The sequence below is a fragment of the Cheilinus undulatus genome, linkage group 1, assembly GCF_018320785.1.
Source record: "Cheilinus undulatus linkage group 1, ASM1832078v1, whole genome shotgun sequence".
In the NCBI taxonomy this organism is placed as follows: domain Eukaryota; kingdom Metazoa; phylum Chordata; class Actinopteri; order Labriformes; family Labridae; genus Cheilinus; species Cheilinus undulatus.
This window is the reverse complement of record NC_054865.1, coordinates 47,859,917-47,882,577: the sequence shown is the minus strand read 5'-3', so window position 1 is coordinate 47,882,577 and position 22,661 is coordinate 47,859,917. Positions and strand designations below refer to the sequence as shown.

Below are 22,661 nucleotides of genomic sequence, written 5' to 3'. Positions count from 1 at the left end.
TTCAGACTGACAGGAGGAAGGCGTTGTGAAGCTCAGAGACAGTCTGACTGACAGCTCCGCTCACATTGACAGGTTTTGGTGAAAAGTGACGACTGGATTGACGTTAGCTGGAAATCAAACGCCTGAAAGAGCTCCCATGGTGCTCTGCAATCTCTAAAGTTAATGACGGCGCTCTGCAACAAACAGAAGATGGAAGCTTTGAGGAGCAGCTCTGAAAATAAATCTAGCGTCAGTTCACAATTAACGAGATGAATAATTGATTTGTCTCTTGTTCTACATCAAATAAAGTCACTGAGTGCCCTTCACTGAACACTTTCACTTGAATACAAAAATGGTCTTTGCAGGATGTGGCAAGAATGCAAATGGCAGATAGTCAACATTAAATGTTTAATGATGTATTTCCAAGTTAAACAAGATATGCAGGCAGGACATACCAGAAATTATTTCAGTTAAAATGTGTTAAATGCAGCCCTTACTTTTTAAATATTCTCCTTAACCATTTGTCTTTTGAATAAAAATTTTGGCATAAAATGTGTGGCATCAAAGCAAAAATCCAAAGCTTGATCCAAAAGGAACAAGTGGTCTTGGCTAAGTTCTTGAAACCTCTCCTCTCCTCTCAGACCACTTGTCCTTTTGGATATAGCTTTGATAACCATGACCTTGATGACTGAGAACCTAAAAAGATAGAAAACATGGCATCAGATGAATCATAGCTTGATGCTGCTAACATTTAAAGATGATTTGATAGGTAGAACATAGGGCTGGGAAATAAATACCATTTTTAAGACATATCGGTACATTTTCAGTGGGATATAAGAGAATATTGTTTCTATCCATATAGTTATGTTGAGCTGAGAAAAAAAAAATAACCCAAACCAGATCTAACGATGAGAGATTAAAAGGTTGTTTCAAATAAGAGCCAATAGCAGTAACAGACTTATTGACCACAAATGTATATATTTGAAATGTTTAAGTTAGATAGTGAAATATCATCAATGGTACTTCAATGCACAGGCTAACAGGGGCTGTAGCCCAGGGTTTCCACTTTGAGTCCTTGTTGGGGGGCCTTTTAAATTCACCCCCTTGGATGTTTTACCGTTTTGCTGATTTTATAAACCCATCATGGTCAATGTAATTTGGCTTTTAAAAATTCAAAAAATCAGCTGAAGATTTATTTTTTAGTAAGACACTGACCCAAAGCATACAGCGAAAGCTACAGAGAAATGGTTTAACAACAAGAAGGTGAATGTTCTGGAGTGACTGAGTCAAAACTCATACCTTGATTCAATCAAGAATTCGTGGCTGGACTTGAAAAGGGCTGTTCACATCCGATGCCTTTGCAACCTGGCAGAGCTTGAGCAGTGTTTCGAGGAAGAATGGAATAAAATTACACCGTCCAGATGTTCAAGCCTGACGGACACCTATCCACACAGACTCAGTGCTGTGATTGCAGCCAAAGGTGCATCTACTACATACAGACTTGAAGGGGGTGAATAATCATTTTACCTTACCTTACCATTTTTGGTGAGCACAAGAAAGTTTAATGGGAGAAAAACTATACTGTGCGTACCAGAAATTCCTGAAAACACAAAACTATCTTGTGCACATCTGAAACTTTCTCATGCACATGAGAAACTATCTCGTAAGCAAGAGAATGCAGAAACCATATTTTTCAGGGGCGCTGTAGGATTTTACAATATTAGATATTTGTCGAGTATTAAAGAGTATATGAGTATAACAAGTACTGAACCAATTTTTAGAACAATTTAGACAATGTGAAAGAGTTAGTCGGCAATTTTGATCATTTAAAATAGAAAAATACACAATTTTGGATGTCCAGATAAATATGTTGAAGCGCTAGTCAGCTAAAAAAATATTGAGAAAATAGCTCATATTGCTTGCCCAAGTAGAAGTCATGAGATTGGTTGGATGAAGATTACATGGTTACAAGTTCTTTCACAGGAGGAAACATAGGAATGGACTCAAACATGCCAAACTTGTTACAAAATGAAAAAATATGACCTTTTTGCATTATTATGACTCAATATGTAATTTAAGAAAGACATTTTTATTTTCATCCAAACTTTAAAAACTGTACAGAATAAAATGTGCAGCTCTACACTGCATGTTTAAACTTTCAAGAGAATAACAGCTTTCATCCAATATTAAGAGAAAATATGCATGCAAATCAACAAACTTGTAAGCTCTGAAGTAACATTCAGACCTTTGAGGTCGAAGAAAATGTTGCTGTCTCCACCCAGATGATACAACTCACACTGTGATCAGAGCTTGATCTGTAGAACCCCCCCATTCACTGAAGGTCTAGAAAAGCAGAGAGAAGCAGACAGAGGAACAAACAAAGGAAAGATGCAAGAACAGAGCATGTGAGCTAAGCAACTTAGCATGAGCCAAGATTCACCCTAACAGCATTTTTTTAAACACAGCTATTCCAGAGCTTTTATGCAGACTGAAGAATAGGTAGGGCTAATGTTAAATGTAAAAAATCCAGAGACAAAAGGTTGGGAACCACTGCTCTATGGCAAAGGTGGAGAGAGGGGGTGACTTAACGGCTTAAATCCCAAATATTTTCCCAAAATCTCAGTGGCTTTTATGTTTGTAAAATGTAGTCATGTGCATAAGTGTTTGGCATGTAGGGCATTAAGGATTCATCATGGGTCCAATGTGCAACAACCAAGGGCTGGAGAGGAGAGAGAGGACGGCCAGAGTCATGCTTGACAAGTGTCGACACACGTGTGTGTCTTGCTTGACAGCCAAGGTCAAGATTGATGGCATTTCTTTTGTCCAGGCCTTTTTACCCCTTTTCATACATCTGGTTTTCAAGCCCTTTGGACACCCACAGCACAACAACCCCACTACCCACCCAGACTGTACCCTCTGCCTTGTTTACCAGCCACATCTACCCCTTACTCCACTCTTACGTGAGGACTTCATTTTTTTAACAGATTATTTTCCCATGCCCCTGGTAATATTCAAGACACACTGAGGGTATGACCATGGACTGTAGAAAGAGTTGGACAAAGCCTGTGTGACATCAGCTGTTTGATTACAATAGCCAGACTCAAACAGCTCTTGAAGCCAATCCGTGGTGGCCTCCATACCTCCGACCTTCTGGAGGAAGCGTTTGCCTGTCAAGCTATCTGTCAATCAAATGAGACGTGCCAATCAGTGCGTAGTGAGGCTTTTCCTAAATATAATCAAAAATTATTTTGGTACAAAAAAATTCACACCTGTACAGTAAGAGGACATGAAGACTTTAGCTAATGAGATATGTTTGTTTTTTTGAACCAGGTTGTAAACCCCTGCAGCCAGCCTCAAGCGGACACTTGCGGTATTGCAAGTGTTTGCAACTCCGCACTGGCTTCATTTTTCAGGACCGGAGGTCGCTGCTATAGCGTGACCTGTGGTGTGTCAATCCTCATTCCCAGCCCGTGGGGCCCTCTGGTGGGCTAACTCGCCATTACATGCCTTACTCCAGCCTCAATTTTTGGCCCAAACATGCCTAAAACATTAAAATTTCTTTCTTTTAATTTAAACACACCGTAGTGCAAAAAGTATTTCCCTTTGTATCTATATTTCATTTTTGATAAATAAATCTATATATAAAAAAAACAGGTGCTTTTTTACTAATTTTCAAAACAATTAGTACAAATCAAGCTTTTTTTAAAAGGCAAAGGTACAAATGACCCATCTTCAACAAGTTTCAGACTGATAGAGGCACTTTGAGATCATGATATTTAAAATAATGTTGGTTCTAAATTGTATTTTCAGGGGAAATGATCTTTTTTTTCCTTAATTATCTGTTTCTCTGTTTAAATCTAACTTTGTATTTAAAATGGCTTGGAAATTAGGGCATAACTACCTGATAAGCAACAAAATCTCCATGGAAGCATATCCCCTGACCCCTCAAAGTTTGGTAGGATAGGACTCTTTTGGCTCTGCACAGGCTATTTGCATATCTTGTAAGTAAGTCATCATTGCCCCTGTCAGCCATTCCCTTAACTTATCCAGACTTTCTTGACCTAGCATTTTCCTGTCTTTCTCTCCTTTGAATATAATATACTGCTCTACACACTACTGTAAATGCTTTCAATTGAATCCTCAAAACATGAAAATACAGAATCAGGCAGCCCAAACAGACTGTAGATTGAATAAGACTTTTATAACCTTGAGTTTTAAAAACCTAATCAATGACATCTAAAGGACCCATTGAACCCTCTTTTGAGTAATAATAGTTTCATTCAGAGGTGCAAGTTTGGCTCAGTTTGTGGAATAGGTGCTCACATGCACAGCCAACAGTCTTTGGTGAATTGGCTGCAGGCTTGAATCCTGATCCTGAAACTGTCTGATGCATGTCTTCCCCCACTGACTCCCTGTCTCTTCAGCTGTCCCGTGAAACAGAATCAAAAAGCTCCAGAAGTAATCTTTGAAAAAATATAAATTCCATTTTATGAGGGAAGAGACTTTGATCTGAAAGGCTTTTAACCGTGCAAATGTGAGAAGAATGTGAAAACTGAGGGATTTCTAGGCTTTGTGTTGTATAACTAGAATGCAGTTTTCATCACAGCTCTTTTATAAGTTCTCTCTGCACGCTAACAGTATGTGTGGAGCCTTCAGGCACTCATGTGTTTCTGTAACACAATAAATCCAGTGAAACGTGATGCCTTATTAAACACCTGTGATGGAGAGCATCAGGCAACACGCACCTGTCCTCAGACTGGAGGAACCGCCGGTGTTCTACTGCCACCTGGTGGATAAAAATGCATACAGCAGAGACAAACACATGGATGGCAGCAGGTGGTCGCTGTGAGCCTGCAGCTGCTCATTTCTCTGGTTCGGGGGCCTGAGGCAGCAGGTTAACCACTCTGACATGACTAGGAGAGCATTTGAAGTCTTTCTATCTTTACCTCTAAGTGGTCTGCAGATTTAAGTCCAAACTCTTAAGCAATACAAAAGGCTGTTATGCTATATTTTTGTGCCTTGGCTTGTTTCCATTGCATCTCGTAGCCCAGTGGTTCACAAGTGATCTACCCTCAGGACCCACTATCACCTCCTTAGAGAGAAATCCCAACCTCAAGGTCTGAAAATTCTTAACCACTCAAATTATTTCATGAAAATGTTGCAGGTTGGACTGTAATGGCATATATGAAAAATAAAGAAAATGTCGGCAGCATTTTTTATTGTAGAATGTGAATTAGGTTTTCTTTAATAACTTTGAGATTCTGCTATTAAACAAACCCTGGTTCCATAAGGTGGGCCTAAATTTTTATTTAAGCAACTTCCAGGTGCATCTAAGAAAAACTGAATATCATGAAGAAGTTTTTCCATTGATTTAACTCAAGAAATTAAAGTTCCATATATTCTAGATCCATCTTATACAAAGTGAAATATTTCAAGACTTTTTTTGTTTTGTTCTTGATGATTACAGCTCACAAAAATCAACTACTGTAACTCAAAACATATCATAAATCACCATTCCACAAAAGGGTCTTTAAAATAGGAGTGTTGACCTGGGACATTGTGCCCATTTATGCACTCAATAATTGGTTGGAGTTCCTTTCATTCAAATTACTGCATCTGTGTGATGTGGCATGGAGCCAATCAGCCCGTGGCACTGCTGAGGTGTTATGAAGCCCAGATTGCTCTGATAGCTGACTTCAGCTCATCTGGATCGTTTAAGTCTGGTGTCTTATCTTCCACTTGATATTTCTCCAGAGATTCTCTACAGGGTTCAGGTCAGGACAGTTGGCTGGCCATTCAAACACAGTAACACCATGGGCAGCAAACCAGTTTCTAGTAGTTTTGGCTTCACAGGAGTCCTTCATGCCTCTATCTGCTGAGAACCTTTATGGAAATACTGATCTTCGTCTCCAGCAGCAATTGCTACCAATATTTCCTGGTAAACAGGTGACAGCGTTGACCCAAGATTTGATAAAGACCAGTGGACCAACAGCAGCAGATGATGTGGCACCTCAAACCTTTACTGCCTCTGGATTGGACTTCAAGGCTTACCCTCCTTGTGGAGGATGACTATGCTCCTTTAGACTCACTCAGGTTAGCAGTCTTCCTCACGATTGCCGTTGTGTGTACGGAACCAGACAGAATAAATGCTCAGGACACCTTTGCAATTTGGACTTATCCACAATAGTCTAATATTTACAGATAGTGGATTTTAGATTTTCGTGAGCTAATAATGAAGATTAAAACAAAAAAAAAAAGTATTGAAATGTTGCACTTTGTATGGGATGAATGTAGAGTATCTTAGAAAAAAATGAACTTTACATACAGGTTTCTAGATGCACCTAAAAGTAGTTATACCGGAATCAAGAAGTACCCAGTTTTTTACTGCAGCTTAAGTCAAAAAGTAGAACACCTACATATTAGTTTTAAGAAATAAAATGCAAGGGTGGAATGTAAATTCCCCTAGCATATCACAAAGATATACTGGCACACTATCTCTCTTCAATACAGTCATATCTGACGTTAGTCTGTGTGCTTGTTCAGTCACATGAAGGAAAACTAGCCCACATCCTCTTTAAACTAAGGATAAAAACTTAATATAAAACTCTCGCATTCAAGACTTTGTGGGGTCTTTAAAAGAGTTGGCTGTTAAATCAATTAAGCCTCATGCTTTAAAAACAGACACCCTGATTTATTTTCACAATACATAAATGAGTCTTCTGATCTCTGATCAGGATAGATTTTGCTAGTTTTTTCCCCAAAGGCACAAACTGACTTTCTTCTCTGTTGATAACCAGTTTCACAGCCCATAGATCATATCTGACCCATTTAATCATTTTGTGAACTTTCAAAATAAAGTTTTAGTGCCAATATAAACAAGCCTCACTTGAAAACTACTTACGAATAAAGCTTTGAAAAGAAGTAATAAGCATATGATAAAAAGTGTGCAAGTGGTTTCCTCATAATCCAAATACAACAAACACAAGCTCTAAAAAAATGCAGTTTAAATTATGGCATCATAATTAATCCCCTGAAAATAGATTATATTTTAATCATTGGTCAAAGCTATATCCATATCAAGATTACATTATCTACTAACTGGTCTCTGTTTCTGGTCTGATTCTTATAAAATTTGATTTTGTTCATTTTTACAAAAGAAAAATCAAACAAGTAGTTTGGAACTTAATCATTTATTAAAATGATAAGAGCAAAAACAATTTACAAGTTATGATTAAGAACACAAATGCATACGAGAATATGTCTGTGCTAGCATGAAGTGACTGTTCACTTTGTAAAATGTCTGTCCTTTGTCTGGGGCCTAAACACAAACTGTGTGGTGCACTACATCAACTCAAGCTGTATTGAGCCCAGCACTTCTGCATTTCATGTCAAAACACGCTTTTAAACAGTTAACTGATTGATGACTTGTTTTAAGTCCATGAGGATTGAGATAAGCAGGCTGTGGCATTAAATGAGAAACAGAAAAAACAGTGGTGGTGAAAATGAGTTCTTGAAATGACTAGTCTGAAGTTGTTCTTACGTTTGCTTTTATTGTGAGCAAATTGGGAAATTATAGCAGTTAACACACAGCAGGAGAGAAATAAAACTTAGATTTAAAAGGTGCAATTACAGAGAAATTAACTCAGAGATATAAAACCATTTTTCCTGTTATCTTACACCCAGACACGAGTAGAGTATGCTGTTCAGGTTTGTGTTAGGGGGAGAAGAGGGTAGCAGCAGCTGAATATGCATTGACATCTGTTCTCCCTTTTATTTTTCTAATACCACAATACCATACTGTTACTGTCAAGAATAAAACCTACAGTGTAAGGTTATATTGCCCAGCTCTAGTTCAGATTATATAATTTCATATGTGTGTGACTGTCCTGATTTAAATTCATTGCCACATTGCCTTGCAGCAACTTAAACCAAGTGCACACAATATCAGGGCTGAACATGCTGCCGGCTGACATAAAAAGCAGATATTTAAGATGAGCTGCGGTCTCTGATGATGCAAGGCAATCACAAACAGTGTAATCCTTCAGAGGATCCACAGACAGAGAAAACCCGCCCCAGTCACCTCTGCAGTCAGTTTCAGACGTTGCTCTGCTGTACATGACTGCTCTGATTCTCAGCATTATTGAACAGTTTGATGCCTGACATGGACTGTTAGAGAAATGTGACAGTTTGTGCATTTTTACTACAGCTCTTCTCTACATCATGTTTGTGGTTTGAAAGTTAAGTCAAAATGTATTTAAGCTATATACACACACACGTTACTTTAGGTTGCTCAGCAGCATGAAGCCCAAAATACAGCTGCAGAGCTTCCTGATGCCTTGGCATTATTCAAAGCAGTAATCACTGTTCAGATTGTGGATGATACACAGCTGCCGCATTGTTGTTGTGATTTACCATTAGTTCTGGTCCAGTATCTGAAAAATAATTGAGACACTCCAGATGGATCAAACCTTCACCAAAAAAAAAAAAAATTTCAACACTTTCTAGATGTAAAACATTAGCAGACAAACTCAAAAAGCCCACGAAGAGGCTTATTAAAAAAAAATTAAATAATCAAAATGACTGAAAAGTAATTGGTCAGTACCTTTACAAGATCTTGTATGCCGAGTGTTGATGCATTATGGCAGCAGAATACTGGGCACGGATCATCATACAGAAAAGGGCATAACCAGCGAGAGAAACAGGCAGAAGTCCTCAGGAAACCTTGTTGCTGCCCCAGCCATAGGCACTTATGCAACCCCAGACCATCAGAGATGCAGGCTTTGGAGCTGTGCACTGATTAAGTGGATGGTCCCTCTCCTCTTTAGTCTTAAGGCCACGGCATCTGGTTTCCAAAAAGAATTTCAAATTTTGTTTAATGTGACCACAGAACAGTTTTCCATTTTGCCTCAGTCCATTTAAAATGAACTTTGGCCCAGAAGAAAGCAGCGTTTCTGGATCGTGTTTACATATGCCTTCTTCTTGCATGATGCCGCTTTAATTTGCATTTGTGGATGGCACAGCCAACTGTGATGACAATGATTCCTGAAAGTGTTCCTCAGCCTATGCAGTGATTTCCAGTACAGAATCATGCCTCTTTTAATACAGTACCATCTGAAGGCTTCCCTTTATTACCAGTCATGTAATGAACCTGTAGGCAATTAACCTAATCAGTTGCAAAATGCTCCCCCAGCTGATTTTCATTAGTACCACTTACTTTTCTAGCCTTTTACCATGCCCCTACTTTATTGAGATAAGTTGCTGCCATCAAATTCAAAATAAGCTAATAGTTTTCATGGAATGGTAAAATGTCTTAGTATCAACATTTAGATAGGTTTAGGCTGCATTTAGGAAAGAACTATGGATTTGAGATTTCAAAATTACTGCACTCATTTTAAATTTACACAGAGTCGCAGCTTTTTATTTATTTTTTAAAACCGATTGTATGCATTTAAGTTTAAAATATAAATATTGGCCAAATAAATTCTGATGAGCACATGTTTACACTTATGTGGTTGTTTAATGTCATCCTTTACTGCCAAGACAGTTAAGCTTGTTGTAATTGATGTAATTATGTTATGTTTGTTTCAATTGTTTGGTGCCATTATGTAATTATCATTACGTTTGTCCCTCACATGATTTTATTTTTTTTATTTGATGAAAATTTTATAAATATTCACATCAGATCGAAGAACTAAAGCTGCATATCCATATACTTAGTATATGCCTTCATAAAACAACCGCTTAGAGAGCATTTCTCCCACACAGCACACATTTTGGTTCCTGTGTAAATGCTCCCATATGAAGACAGATCAAACTTGGTGCAATTATGCAAGAGTGCAAACTGGTCCCTGATTTACTTCAGTTCAACTAAGGCACATTCAAAGTCTCTTCAATCACCTTTCTTTCTCCTACTGCATGTTGCAGCAGAAATCAAAACTAATCTGATCAAGCAATGTTTTTCTAATCTTTTGCTGTGTCTGTGTGAATTGTAGCCTTAGGTTCCTGTTCTGAGCTGACAGGAGTGGCAACCTGTGTGGTCTGTGCTTTAAAGCTGGACGTGCTGCAAATTCAGAGATGCTCTTCTCTATATCCCAGCCATCACTGGTAGTTATTCAACTTATTGTTGCCTTTCTATCACCTTAAACTAGACTGATCATTATCCTCTGACCTCTGCCATCACAAAGCTTTTATGGCCCCTCACCAGTCTGTGTGCATGAAAATGTGCCTTGAGGTGCATTTGCTGCCTTTTATAAAATTCTGTGCTATTATGATTGACTTATTAAGAATATCCTATAATTTGGCCCTCTAGCAGTAAGAATAAAATTAATGTGTCTCCCTCTGATGGCTAAAGTCTCATCTTAGGTAAGTTACAGTCCAACTTTGACTATAAACAAGGCATATCTAGATTAACTTGTATAATCCTAAAAGCTAGAATAAAACTTGAGGAAGAGGTTCAGGGTCAGCAGAAATTCTATCACAGGTTTCTTTATAGACATTACAAAATGAAGCACACATACTGGACATATGGTTTCCAGTGTCTGGTTTGGTCAATTTAGGTCACACTGCAGCAACTTTGGGATCGAGGACAGAGGAAATATGTCTGGGATGAACTTTGGGTCTGATCCAAAGCGTACGGGTGGCTGTTGCTCTGGGGGCCGGCAGAGTTTGCTGGGCATAAGGTGGCCTGCAGAGACAAAGGAGGACAGGGAGAAGACAGAAAGAGAACAGAGGGATTTCAAAAGCAGAACCAATGATTTACTCAAGGAAGTAATCAGGACAAATGGGAGTAAAAACAGCTATCGTGGGCAGTTTGTTTTCCAAAAAAACACCAAGTGTCCAACTATCAAGTGGGCCACTGATCACAGCCGGAGGAAGTTCTAAGTGGGTCATTAGTGACCAGCGGAGTGAGTGTATGCTGGCAGAAGCTGTGAAATGATAAATAGAAATGCACCAATTTATTAACACAGTAAGAAACTAATGTGTTGAGCAGACAGCAAAGGCCTGTGGTGCTTTAGTGAAAACCCCTTCAAACTGAACATCCTCCAGGCCAAGACACGACCAACAATCTCTGTTATCAGGTACTCTATGATGCAGTATGGATATATGGCTCCACATAGTTTTATCAAATAATACAACCAGTAAACATCAATTTAATCAGGGAAGATTAAGATCAGCTAAAAGAATTTATCATGTGTGCACACTTTGCATGGGATTTTTAAATTCTCAGGTCCTCTGGAAATTTGCCAATTACCATCAATGCCAGTGTTCAGTGCAGCACACTGCACTGTGATAAGTGCAGACCTTAATTTACTGAAACTGACAAACAATCCTGACGGAAATGTGGTGCTGCGTGAAAGAGACAACAGAGCGTTTTGCTCTTCTTGTTTTTAAAGCCCAAGTGTTGAAGAAATTTCTTACAATCTCCAAGACAACCTTGTTTTTTTCACCTCCAACAGAAAAAGCCTCACAAACATTCATGACCTCCAATTACTGAGATTACAGTTCTGACTGAATTACTACTATCAGAGGACCTCTGTGTGAGCTGAAATACGGCAGATAATTTTCCCTGAAAATTAGAATTTACAAAATTACAGACATGGTCAAATTTTCCAGGATTAAATACACAGATGTCCTCTAAAATTATAGCAAATTTTAGAAGTCCACAGGTAATACTGATCCTGTGTGAACAGGGCAACATGTGTATTTGAGCAGTGTAACAGACATTTTAGGGATTCAGTTCCAACACTCTGCAAGTCCAATGCAGACGACCTTGATTTCTTGGTTTATGCGGTCTTATGAGCAACTTTACTAAGACAAAACACAGGTGAAGCATCTTTTAACATGTCCAGTTATCTTAACATTTCCTTCAGTTTTAGCATGATCTATGGGTAGAAGAGCAATTTCAAAAGCAGGCAATTAGGGGTGTGTATTGGCAAGATTCTGGCGATACGATACCCATCACGATACAGGGGTGCTGATATCAATATATTGCAATATTTTTGTAATTTCACACATATATATAAATAAATAACAACCATGTAATATTATGGTAATATGGAATATAACATAACAGAATTAAGTTATTAATAAAAATGTATTAAAATTCTATGTATAGTACATAAATATAAAATATGTGGTGTATCATAAAATATGTCAAATTGCACACACACACACAAAGAAGGAGTTAAAACTCTAGATGATGCAGGACCAATGAGGATTTTTCCTATTTGTTATAATGAATTAAAATACTTTCGGGACAGTGTTTTTTTTTTTTTTTATCGTATTACCAAAGCAGTCATTCTTAACGACACAACGACAGCACAGGTCCTTACATACAAAAAAAAAAAAAAAAAAAATTGACTGGGTAATTATGGTTACACAAGTAAAAATTAATGGTAGCGTCAGCAGACTTCTTTCATGTTAGCTGTTAGCCACTACGCCATCGCTATGATGCTCAGGTTTGTCATGTTGTCCAAGTATTTCACTCTGGCATGGCATATCTTACAAATGACTTAAATCCTATATAAGTCTGATCCGTCTTTATTGTTTTGGACGCCAAAACAAGTCCACATATCCGCTACGAATGCAGCAGAAGCTGCACTGCTAAGTAGGCATGAGCAACTAGCTTGCTCAGATCTTGTTGTCTAAGCAGGGGAGAAGAGGGAAGAGTCAACTGCTTGCTGCCAGCTGGTGGTGCCTGCTGCTAACTAGCGGTCAGGGGTGAAATTACACCACAAACTACAGCAACAAAAAAGTAAATTAATTTTAAAAATATCGATATTGCATTTTAAAATATCGATACAGTATTATGCAGCAAAATATCATGATTATATCAGCGTATCGATATTTTCTAACACCCCTACAGGAAATTATTACAGCTGGAGGGCTGAACAACTGATTGTTTTACAGCCACAATGGGGGATGGGGAGATGTGCTCCATTGTCATGTGATGTGACCTGAAGCATGTCATGCTGTGTTTGATGTGCAGCAAAAGTTCAATATTTTTTTGTTTTTGCAAGTTTTTACCTGAATTCACCATCAGCAGTCAGACAACAGAGCACTGTGCAGGCAGAGTCTGTGCCTCCTGCATGTACGCTCAGGCTAATGTGAGCTGCTACTGTCACAGTTCCATCAGCTCAATGCTTGAGGAAGATGCTTATTCACATTCAAGCCAATTCTAGGTGAGTAGATTCTCACTAGATGCAGCACCTTGTCCCGGTGGAAATCAATATACGGTCTGTTAACGGCACAGGTGTGTCAGTTGTTTACTTTGCAGCAGCAGCAGCTCGACAAAGTGAGCTTTCATTTCATCACTGGTTGCACCCATGGAGCTTGCCAGGTCGATTACATGCAACTCAGTGTTAGAAAAGGCTGACGACATTTAGGCAAGACAATAAGAAGTTCATATGTAAAATTTAGGAAGAAAAAAGTTGCTGTCTCCTTATTGTCCTCCTCTATAGGCTTTTGTAGAGGTCCATGTCAGGGCTGACCTAGTGTGTGATATCTGGAATTTTTGAAAACAACCTTAAGACCCAAATAAGAAAAACAATTTGGGGCTGAAATTTAACTGACATACATAAAGAGTCAGTGTATTTGTTTAATTTTATTTTCGCTTAAAAACTGTGCTACATATTGCGGAAAGAAAAAATATTGCAATGTCAGTTTATTCCAACAGTGTTCAGCCCTACACTACATTGTGAATGATGGGCTGAAGTCTGATAAGAGGCCACAGCTGCTTGAACATGATAACAAATCAGTAGAATATTCTTTGAACTCCAATTTCTCCTGCAGGGATTTAATTTCAGTACCCCATAAAGTAAACATTTAATCTAATCAAGAATTACAAAAGTTGTTGGGAATTTATAACAAGACAGCTTGCAACAAATACTTGAGCTGAAAATATTTCTAGCACTATGTGGTTAAGTCTTCAAATTCACACAGTGATAACAGTTTAAAGCTCTGAGCTGTAACATTTGTAATAAGATAATCCGCTAAAGAGGAAAGACAGCAGATCTGCCTTTACTTAAAAAACAAACAAGCTGATAGAATCAGGGTAATTGCTCTCACCATCTTGCGGGTTGGAATCCTTCCTCTCAGCCATTCTGAAAAAAAAAAGAGCAAAACTTTGGAGTCCCAGGATATTCCTTCACGAGAAAATGTGCAGCCGAACCACCTCACTCTGTTCTGTCAAGCTTGAAAAGAAAGAATAAAACAGAAAACACACAATATAAAGTGAACACCAGGAGATGAAAAGAGGGAAAAAGGCATTAACTGCAAGATTTGGGGGTGACTCAGATGGCCCCTGTGCACAGTGGGTGTCAACACAAGAGGTCAGGACAGGTCTGCTGTGCAACTGCAATCAGCAACCTGTCAAATAGTGCAACTCATCATTGTCACACCCTACTAACTTCAAACAAACAAAAGAAAACAGATTATACTTCATTTAATACCATTTTCATGTCATCTCACTCCTGTTTCATTGCTTCTGGATAACTGAAAGTTTCAGCAGGTTTATGATGCACTTTTACACAAAATCCCACATTCAAATGTTAGTCCCCGTCATGTCAATACTCAAGAATAAAAAAGTAAGTTATTTAAGAATGACTACTGAGTCACTAAGTGCTTGATATGTCTGCTGTAACTGCTGAGTTGAAGCTGCTTCCTACAAGCACAGACTCTGAAACTGTGACGGAAGTGGATATGCCAACTTTCAGAGATAACTGACTCAAAACCAGCACTGGGTTGCACCAGCCATTTGCAAGTTCAAACGTAGCCTAGTTTGAGCTCAAATTCTTACTTATGACAGAGTATACACTACTATTTCAGGTGTTGCACAGAAATATTTCAATGTAGGCTTAACTTAGAACTTAACTCTTACACCTACCCCCTAGAAGGTGTAAACTCCTTTGTAGAATATGGTTGTTTAGTCTTGGGGCTGAAATTTGACAGGTGGGAATACTTTGAGAATGACTAGAACTGGAGGATTTTAAAGGGCCATCTGGTGAAGACAGCATGTTCTCCATGATCAATTACATCCCTCAAACATATGATGACCTTCATGGGACTCGTGCTTTAGTTTTCTATAAGCAAAGATAATTTCTGTCGACCAACAATAAATACTGTAAAATCACATCCCATTATTGATGATTTCACCACTAGCTGTTGCTCTTATTTCACACTAGCTACAAGTTCAGCATACAAGCCATGGGTGTCCAAATTTTTTTGGAATGAGGGCCTCAGTCATAAAAATATAAGGCTGGCTGATATACCTCAGCTTTAGTTTAAACCCAATCTGATTGCCTGGTAGTTTAAGATGTAATTAGTAATAGAATATGCTTGAAAAAAACAAAAACAGCTAAGCAGACTCAAAACAAGACAAAACTGCATGCAGCTTTCAAACTGCATAGTAGTGTTGGTGCTTAAAGATGATTTGCAAGTTACTTTGTGACTTTGTGAATCTGACCTTGAGATGGAGCAGATACTGAAGCAAACTGTTGCTGTTATTGACTGCCTTAACCCATTTGTTTCCATTTATCAGGGCAGTGTAAGTTGAGGCATCTGATCAGTTAAACTATCTCAACTTAGTCAATAAAAAAGTATTCTAATCAAAATGCTTATTTACAGAGTTAACAGCACCACCATCTAGTGTTGAAACGAAGTAGTATGGTACAGTCAAGCACAACCTTCTTGGTGGACAAAATTTCTTTTTATTTTTAGAATTTGCTGCAAGTAAAAAAAAAAAAAAAGGGGGGGGGCAGTGGGCTGCATTTGGCCCCCAGGCCATAGTTTGGACACCCTTGATTTAGATTTAAGTGATTACAGGGCTTTAGCATGTTTTGCACACATTTTTGTCACATTTGTCAATTATCAAGAGTTAGAAGTTATTTTGAGCTGTTGGTCCATTCACTGACAATTCAGCACAGTTACAAACATGAGATTAAAAGTTTCACAATTTTGTTATTTAATAGGATTTAAAGCAGTCTGAAGTCTGACCCTCTATAAGAACATTAACCAAGTTTCAAAGCAAGTTATGTCAAGTCTGATTTAGAAAGTGCATTCCATCAGATTAAGTGATTTAGAAACTATGGGCTGGACAGCTTAAAATGAGAATTAAGTTGACCATATTTAACCAGATGACCTTTTCCATGAAAAATGGCTCAGGAAAGCCAATGAAAGCAGTATGGAAATTTTAGAAACAAACAGAGGCGAGAGAACACATGATGGTATTAAATTTCAAAAGGGAAACCGAGGCAGAAATGGAGACTCACCTTTAGGAATGAGGTAGATGGCTTCCAGGCCCCCCTTCTTGAGGTGATAAGGAGGGGGGTGAGCTTAATGAACTCCATTGTATGGCATCCTTCCAGCTCAAGATGCCAGACTTATAAGAAAATGATAAAAGAAGAAATACGACAATTTTAATATTGGTACTAAAGAGATAACATTGCTATGCTCAACATGTTGACTATTAAAAGTAGCCGTTTTAGGAGGGTTGAGGTTTGAGTCAGATGGCCCCTGTGCACACAGTGTGTCCTCATGTTGGGTCAGATCAGGGTGCTGATGCCACTGCAGCAGACACCCCGACTGATTAGTGCAACTCATCACTCTCATCCCTACAACTCCTCCGTATGATCAGTTTGACACAGAGCTCACCAAAACAACATACATGAAAAATACATGTATGCTCCAGCTTGGTTTGCGGCGGTTTTACTTAACCGGAATCGGAACACCAGTTAGCCATAACCATGTGCACGGTAACTTTGCACACAATTAAAGAGCTCAAGTAGAGTCAATGTTGACGCTTTACTGATATTTTCAAGGCTACATAGGTTCGAAGATTATCCTGCTTTAGAGATGAATACACATAATAACTTTACTTTACGCAGAAGGTCAACATCACCTTAGTTAGCCGAGTTAGCTTGATATTAGCAATGCTACCGTTTTGCACTTATTTCCCAGTCCGTTATTCAACAAAACAGAAAACATGAAACAGCTAGCAAACTTACCACAGAGGCAAAGATGGACCGGTATCTCGGGTTTGTCTTCCCAAACATCATGTATTTTGGCGATCTTGGTCATCTCTCCACGCGAAAACTTTGCTTCCAATTTTAAACGAGAACGTTCTGGAAAGCTGCTCGTTGATTGGTTAAAGGCCGAATCAAAGTCGTTGTTCATTGGGCAGATAAGAGGTTTTTATATTGATCCACCAATGGAAAGTTGTTTTACTATCATCATGTATTTCAAGCTCAAAGAGCAACAGATCAGCCAAATCTACCTCTGGGCACTTAGTTCACAGAAACTCCACCTAATTTTGATCGCAAAACGTGCTCGTAGGGACGCTTGGTATTCTCGGCTTTTTCTTAACATCAGCAGACATGAAATGCTCGTACCAATAGACAGCACAGCGTATTGTATGGCAAAACAGTACGTTGAGGTTTTTAACTAGAATACCTCAGCGGTCATTTGCTTCAATTTTCTTACTTATTCCTTAAATTTTGAATTATGTTCTCAAGACAGAAGTTTTGTGTTTGAACAACAACTTTGTCATGGTTAGGATTAATGTGTTTTTGTTAACAGGTACAATAGGAAATACATGATACAAATTTTGGCAAAGTGCCCCCGATGTGGACATAACTCTAATAAAGTGCCTTCTGCGTTAACACAATGACGGTCGAAGGACAAAATTGCACAAAGTGCCCTCTAGATGGACAAAATGTGGCAAAGTGCCCTTTTTAGAGAGGTCTATGTGGACTAAGTTTTAAAAAAGCGCCCTCTTACTGTCATCTATGTGGACAAAGTGCCCTTTTCAGCATTGCCTTGGTAGACAAAATATGAAAAGAGTTGGATGTCTGGAAATAATGTATTAAAAATTCCTTGCTCTTCCTTGGGAAATACTTTAAAAAGGACATTTTCATACTGGGGCTAGTTATCTCATCCTCATCTTTATACACTTTCCCACGTGTTACTTTGGGTTTGCATGCAGGATGTGCTTACTTAACTACATTTAAGCAGGAGCATTTGGAAGTATGCAATTTCATGTAAATTAAATTTTTCATATACATTTAATCTTTTATTTGTTTTTGTTTTTTCTATGTAATTCTGTCTTAAGTATATATATAGTCCATTCAAAAATCACTATTAATAAAAAATATTTGAAAAAGTTGTATAGCTAGTTGCATAGCTACAACTGCTATGCATCTTTTCCAGAAAGGGTCATTTGTATTTCTCTTCTGTGCTGCCCTTTTGAATGTTCTTTTAAAATCGCACATTTTGGGAAAGAGAGTGCTGTAGTTTTATGCAAATCACTAAACAGAAATAATGCTGTCTGACCTTTCTTTTCTAAATCCTTGATTTGTTCCATCTATAACATTTCTTTTAATTGATATTGTCCAAATGTCTTTGATTACACTTGTAAATACAGAAAAACTAAATGTAAATCTGTGATGTTGCTTCAAGCATCAACAGCGGCTCTCTGATTACATCTTTGATTCAAGTGTGACATCTGTAATCAGAACAGAAGCAGATTAATAGACGAGTGAGTCCAGAAGTTTCATTGAAATGCAAATGCAATTTTATATTAAAAGATAGCAAAGGGATAATTCACTATATCACACAACACAGCTTGTTAGTACTGCCATGGAAATACATATACAGTCTTTTCATATTTACACATCAAGTGACAACCAAACAGAAATCATAAATACCTCTTTTTGTTAACTTTACAACAGCTATACGCGACCAGTATTTCATAAGATAAAAAGAGCACTATTAAATAACTGGCATCTTCCCTATCATTTACAAGGCTTGGAAACACAGTGGTTAAAATAATCCAGCGGAAAAAAAAAAAAAATTCTTCTCCAGTGAGTAAATTAACACAAGTCTAAAAACGGTCATGAAATCCCTTTGTACAAAAGACTATACAACTTAATCAACGAAATATCTTCAATAGAAATGTTTAAATGCTTTTATCCGCATGATAAATCTGTACAGTTTTAGCATTCCTGCAGCAGAGTTGGAGGGACTGTGAGCCAGAGGGTGATTGGTTACAGGGTCGTTGTGATGCTCTGAAGGCCAACTGTCAACCAATCGACGGAGACCGTAGATATGTAGCTGCCAAGACCCTCGATCATTGGCCTCAGTGCTTCGTCTAGCAGCAAATCAGCAAACTGCTGAGCTTGTAGCAGATACTTCAAACTTCTGTTAAGTCTAACCAATACATTTGTCAATATAGTAATATAATAATTTCCTCGTACCACAATTTAACAACAAACAGAATGGTACTCTAAACGTTAAAGCAATTCATAATATCTTTACTTGTATTAAAGTCATTTCAGTAAGTTGTCAGTGATATATTTCTAAACTAAAACCCTCATAGTCTGATGGGTCAGACATGCACAGTGTTCCTAAGGTATCCATTACTTTTACCGTACTGTGGCAGAAACTGCAACTACATGGTTGCTTTACAGATTCAAAGATGACTGGTGAAAACTAGAATGATCTCTTTACCTATTTAGCATTTAGCCATGCAGAAACTTTTAGTTCTTTGTGCCAAGTTGTCCACCTATTTTCCACTCAAACTTACGCCATCAATCAGGCAAAAAAAAAAATGGCAGCAACCAAAACATTTAGACATGTAGGCATAGTGTGAGAGATCCGCTGAGGCTCAAACTGGCTGCAGCCTGCCACTCTCAGATCCCCCTTCCTGCAGGCCACCTCTGTCAGGACGAAGAGATGAAAGTTGCTGTTATGATGCATTTTCTGTTTTAAAAGTAGTGAACAGTGGCTGTCTTTACCTATGTAAGCTGGAAGAAGAGCTGTTTAGTCAGCTATATTTTTGCAATTAGATTTTGCAGGTCAGAATAGTTACTTTTGTGGTAAGCTGCATAAAGTTTGTAATAAAAGCAAGAGGCTTTCAGCTTTACTTCAGGCTGTTCCTAACCCACCCTCCCATAACCCTAATCCTGTCCAGAGGTGTAATCACATTTCATTTTAAGAGTATATTTCTGTCCTGACAGCAGTGGTCTGCAGCCAAGCTAGCTTGTGATTTACTGGGATTTTCATACACCACCATCTCAAGGGCTTACAAAGAATTAAGGGTGTAATGGTATTTGCATTCATCCTGAACCATTACCGTTTGGGGGTCAAGGTATGGTGCACGTAGTCCCATCTTAGAACAGAAAACTGTGGCTTGTGTTTGCTCACTAAACCTGTACAAACAAGAAGGGAAAAATATTGCCTGGTCTGATAAGTCTCAATGTCTGTTGCAACATTTGAATGGCAGGGTACAATCACAGAAATGACATCTTCCTCAATCTGATGCCTGGTTTAAACTTTAGCATATCGTCTACATGTCTACATGCTTAAGTGCACTGGCTGCTGCCATGTGATTGGCTGACTAGATATTTGCATCGATGAGCAGGTGAACGGATATACCTAATAAAGTGGTCGTTGACAATAAAGTTGGGGATTATGATGAAAGAAAGAAGTGGTCATTTCTAGTATTGCAAATATTTAGGAAACTAGCCTGAGAATTTGATTTTTTAAAGCATGATATCAGTCAATTTAATCAATTTGTTAACATAAAAAGGGAAGTATTTTGTCTTTAAAATCATTGCTAGTTTTATGTTCTATTAAAAGACACATCTTTACAGTCAGAGTACATGTTAGGGCAAATTCGCAAAGTATAAAATTGAAAGGGATGGATAAATGCCTTTTACATCATTTAAGAAGGCTGAGATTATAGCTAAAGACCTTTCTGATTACCTCAGCACGTATTGTCAAATTTGTTAAATTGTAGTTAAAACTTTAATATTAAGTGCTGTCAAAGATAACCCTTTACCTTGTGAATAAACCCAAGGATAAATATTTCCTTTTTCATGTTAACACAACAATTTCATGTAAAAATGTGCGTTTTGTTTTGAAATGGGCATTGCATTAGCCATTTTTTATTTTAACACCTCACCACCTTGAAGAAAGTGCATGTGCACATGTGCATCACCTGGCACATGTACAGGAACATTTTCAGTTGTTTTTGTCAATCTGTGTGCACAGTCATAGTTAGCAACACACTGTCTGATGCAGAACTTTTCTGAAACTGTGGATCATTTCTGTTTTCTGTTAGATTTAAAAGCAGTTCCAGAGGAAACCCATAGCTTTTTGGACAGAAGATACACCTTGAATGAAGACACTTCTTCATGTCAAACCAAAACTATCTGCATGGCTAAAACAGACTTTGTGGTAAATATCAAAGAAAATGTTTTTCTGAGATTTGGGTGACCAAACCCAAGTAAAACAACCATCATGAACATTTTAAAACCTCTGAGAAAAATAAATATGCAGCTGAGAGAAGAAAAGAACAAAATGTTTGGCACTTAGGCTGTTACTTCATACTGACTTTTTTCCTGCTAAGCCAGAGGATCAACAATGGTTGAATTAAAACATAAAAAAGAAAAACAAAAGGCTCCTCTCAGGTTAGTTTTGCAGAGAATGAATGGACTTCCAGTATAAGCTACAGTAAGTCCTTGACCTGTAAAAGGCTGTAAAATGAGGAATCATGAGGTCTCCCACTGGTGGGTTGTAAAGTCAAACAAAATAAACATCCTGTGAATTACGATATATATATATCTATTGATGTTTTAATGCAGAGAGAAGCATTGAGACTCTGTGAAGCCCCACCCTTTGGCACTGTCATAAATACAACTTTTAAAAACCCGGGTCCTGCTGCAATAAAGTTCTAACACAACACTCTCGCCAAAACCCACTCGGCAAGTACAAAAACGTTCATAAATAGAGTTCATAAAGTCATGAGTGGCATTAGAGAGAGCATCGAGGTTACGTCATCCAGGGAGTATGTTGTTTCAGCTTTGTCCAGGGGAAAAAGAAGTCCACAAAACATGATGGTGGAGATGAACACAGAGAAGCGTTTGCTGCATTCAGAGTCTGCATCCTTGAAAAAGGCTCCAGATTACGCTTTGTGTCTCTCTGTTTGCTTCCTCCCCAGAGTCTTTTGCCTTCTTATTCCAGCATGCTCATTAGTTTATCATGTTGCCTACAGGCAGTCGCATTGAGGGTTCTGTTTGAGGACTGTACTGCATGTGTATGTTTGCTTGTGTGTGCACAGGTAGGACGGAGCCCAGTTTCAGAGACAGGAAGTGTGTTTATGTGAGCTTATTTGAGTGTAACCAGGTTTGTAGTACCGTAACTCTACGTTTGCAACAGTTCTGTGTTTGTACCTACAGTATTTCTGTCATTGTGTCTGTACCAGCTATAAATACAGGTGTTTGTATTATGTAATGGAGGTTATTATAAAGCATGGGTGAAAGGGGGAGGCCTCCCTCACACTTCACTCTCCGTGGAGGGCTTGCGCGAGGAGGCCCAGCCGGTGTCAGGCAGGGTGTGATGAGCGTGACGCTGCGGGGTGATAGCTGAAGGGGTCAGGGTGGTTATGGAGGAGCATTCGGACGCCTCCTCCTGGAGGAGCTGCTCCGTCTCGCCGTCGTCTAGCGAAGCGCTGCTGGCCTGCAGGGACACGGTGTCCGTGCGCATGCAGGTGTGCAGGCCGCCTCGAGACGGCTTGATCTGTTTTAGGTCATCCCAGTAAAGCTCCTCATTGGACAGGAGGCATACGCCTTCCACGATGCGGATCTTCTCCTTGGTGTAGCCTCCGTCCACGCCCCCCTGGAAAC

General features: G+C 38.6%; 1 protein-coding gene, 1 long non-coding RNA gene and 2 other non-coding genes across 6 annotated transcripts in view; all 4 read right to left on the bottom strand.

Moving 5' to 3' along the window:
• Positions 1 to 7,509: 7,509 nt before the first annotated feature.
• LOC121520910 lies at positions 7,510 to 17,111 on the bottom strand. Its single transcript, XR_005992815.1, has 6 exons — positions 16,983 to 17,111; positions 16,248 to 16,357; positions 14,047 to 14,171; positions 10,497 to 10,663; positions 8,582 to 8,821; positions 7,510 to 8,411 (listed from the first exon to the last, which is right to left on the bottom strand). It is a non-coding gene; the product is annotated as an uncharacterized LOC121520910 (long non-coding RNA).
• On the bottom strand, positions 14,265 to 14,377 carry LOC121514997. The gene has a single exon (XR_005992342.1). It is a non-coding gene; the product is annotated as a small nucleolar RNA SNORD67 (small nucleolar RNA).
• Positions 16,475 to 16,588, bottom strand: LOC121514994. Its single transcript, XR_005992341.1, has one exon. It is a non-coding gene; the product is annotated as a small nucleolar RNA SNORD67 (small nucleolar RNA).
• A 1,413-nt stretch (positions 17,112 to 18,524) lies between the features above and the next one.
• Positions 18,525 to 22,661, bottom strand: part of lrp4 (low density lipoprotein receptor-related protein 4) — a 187,504-nt gene continuing 183,367 nt past the window's right edge. For 2 of the 3 annotated variants that reach the window (XM_041785232.1, XM_041785242.1), the window contains exon 38: positions 18,525 to 22,653. In XM_041785232.1, the coding sequence (XP_041641166.1) occupies positions 22,312 to 22,653 (342 nt within the window). In that variant the 3' untranslated portion in view covers positions 18,525 to 22,311. The remainder of the gene's footprint in view (positions 22,654 to 22,661) is intronic. The other variant, XM_041785250.1, reaches the window with a different exon arrangement.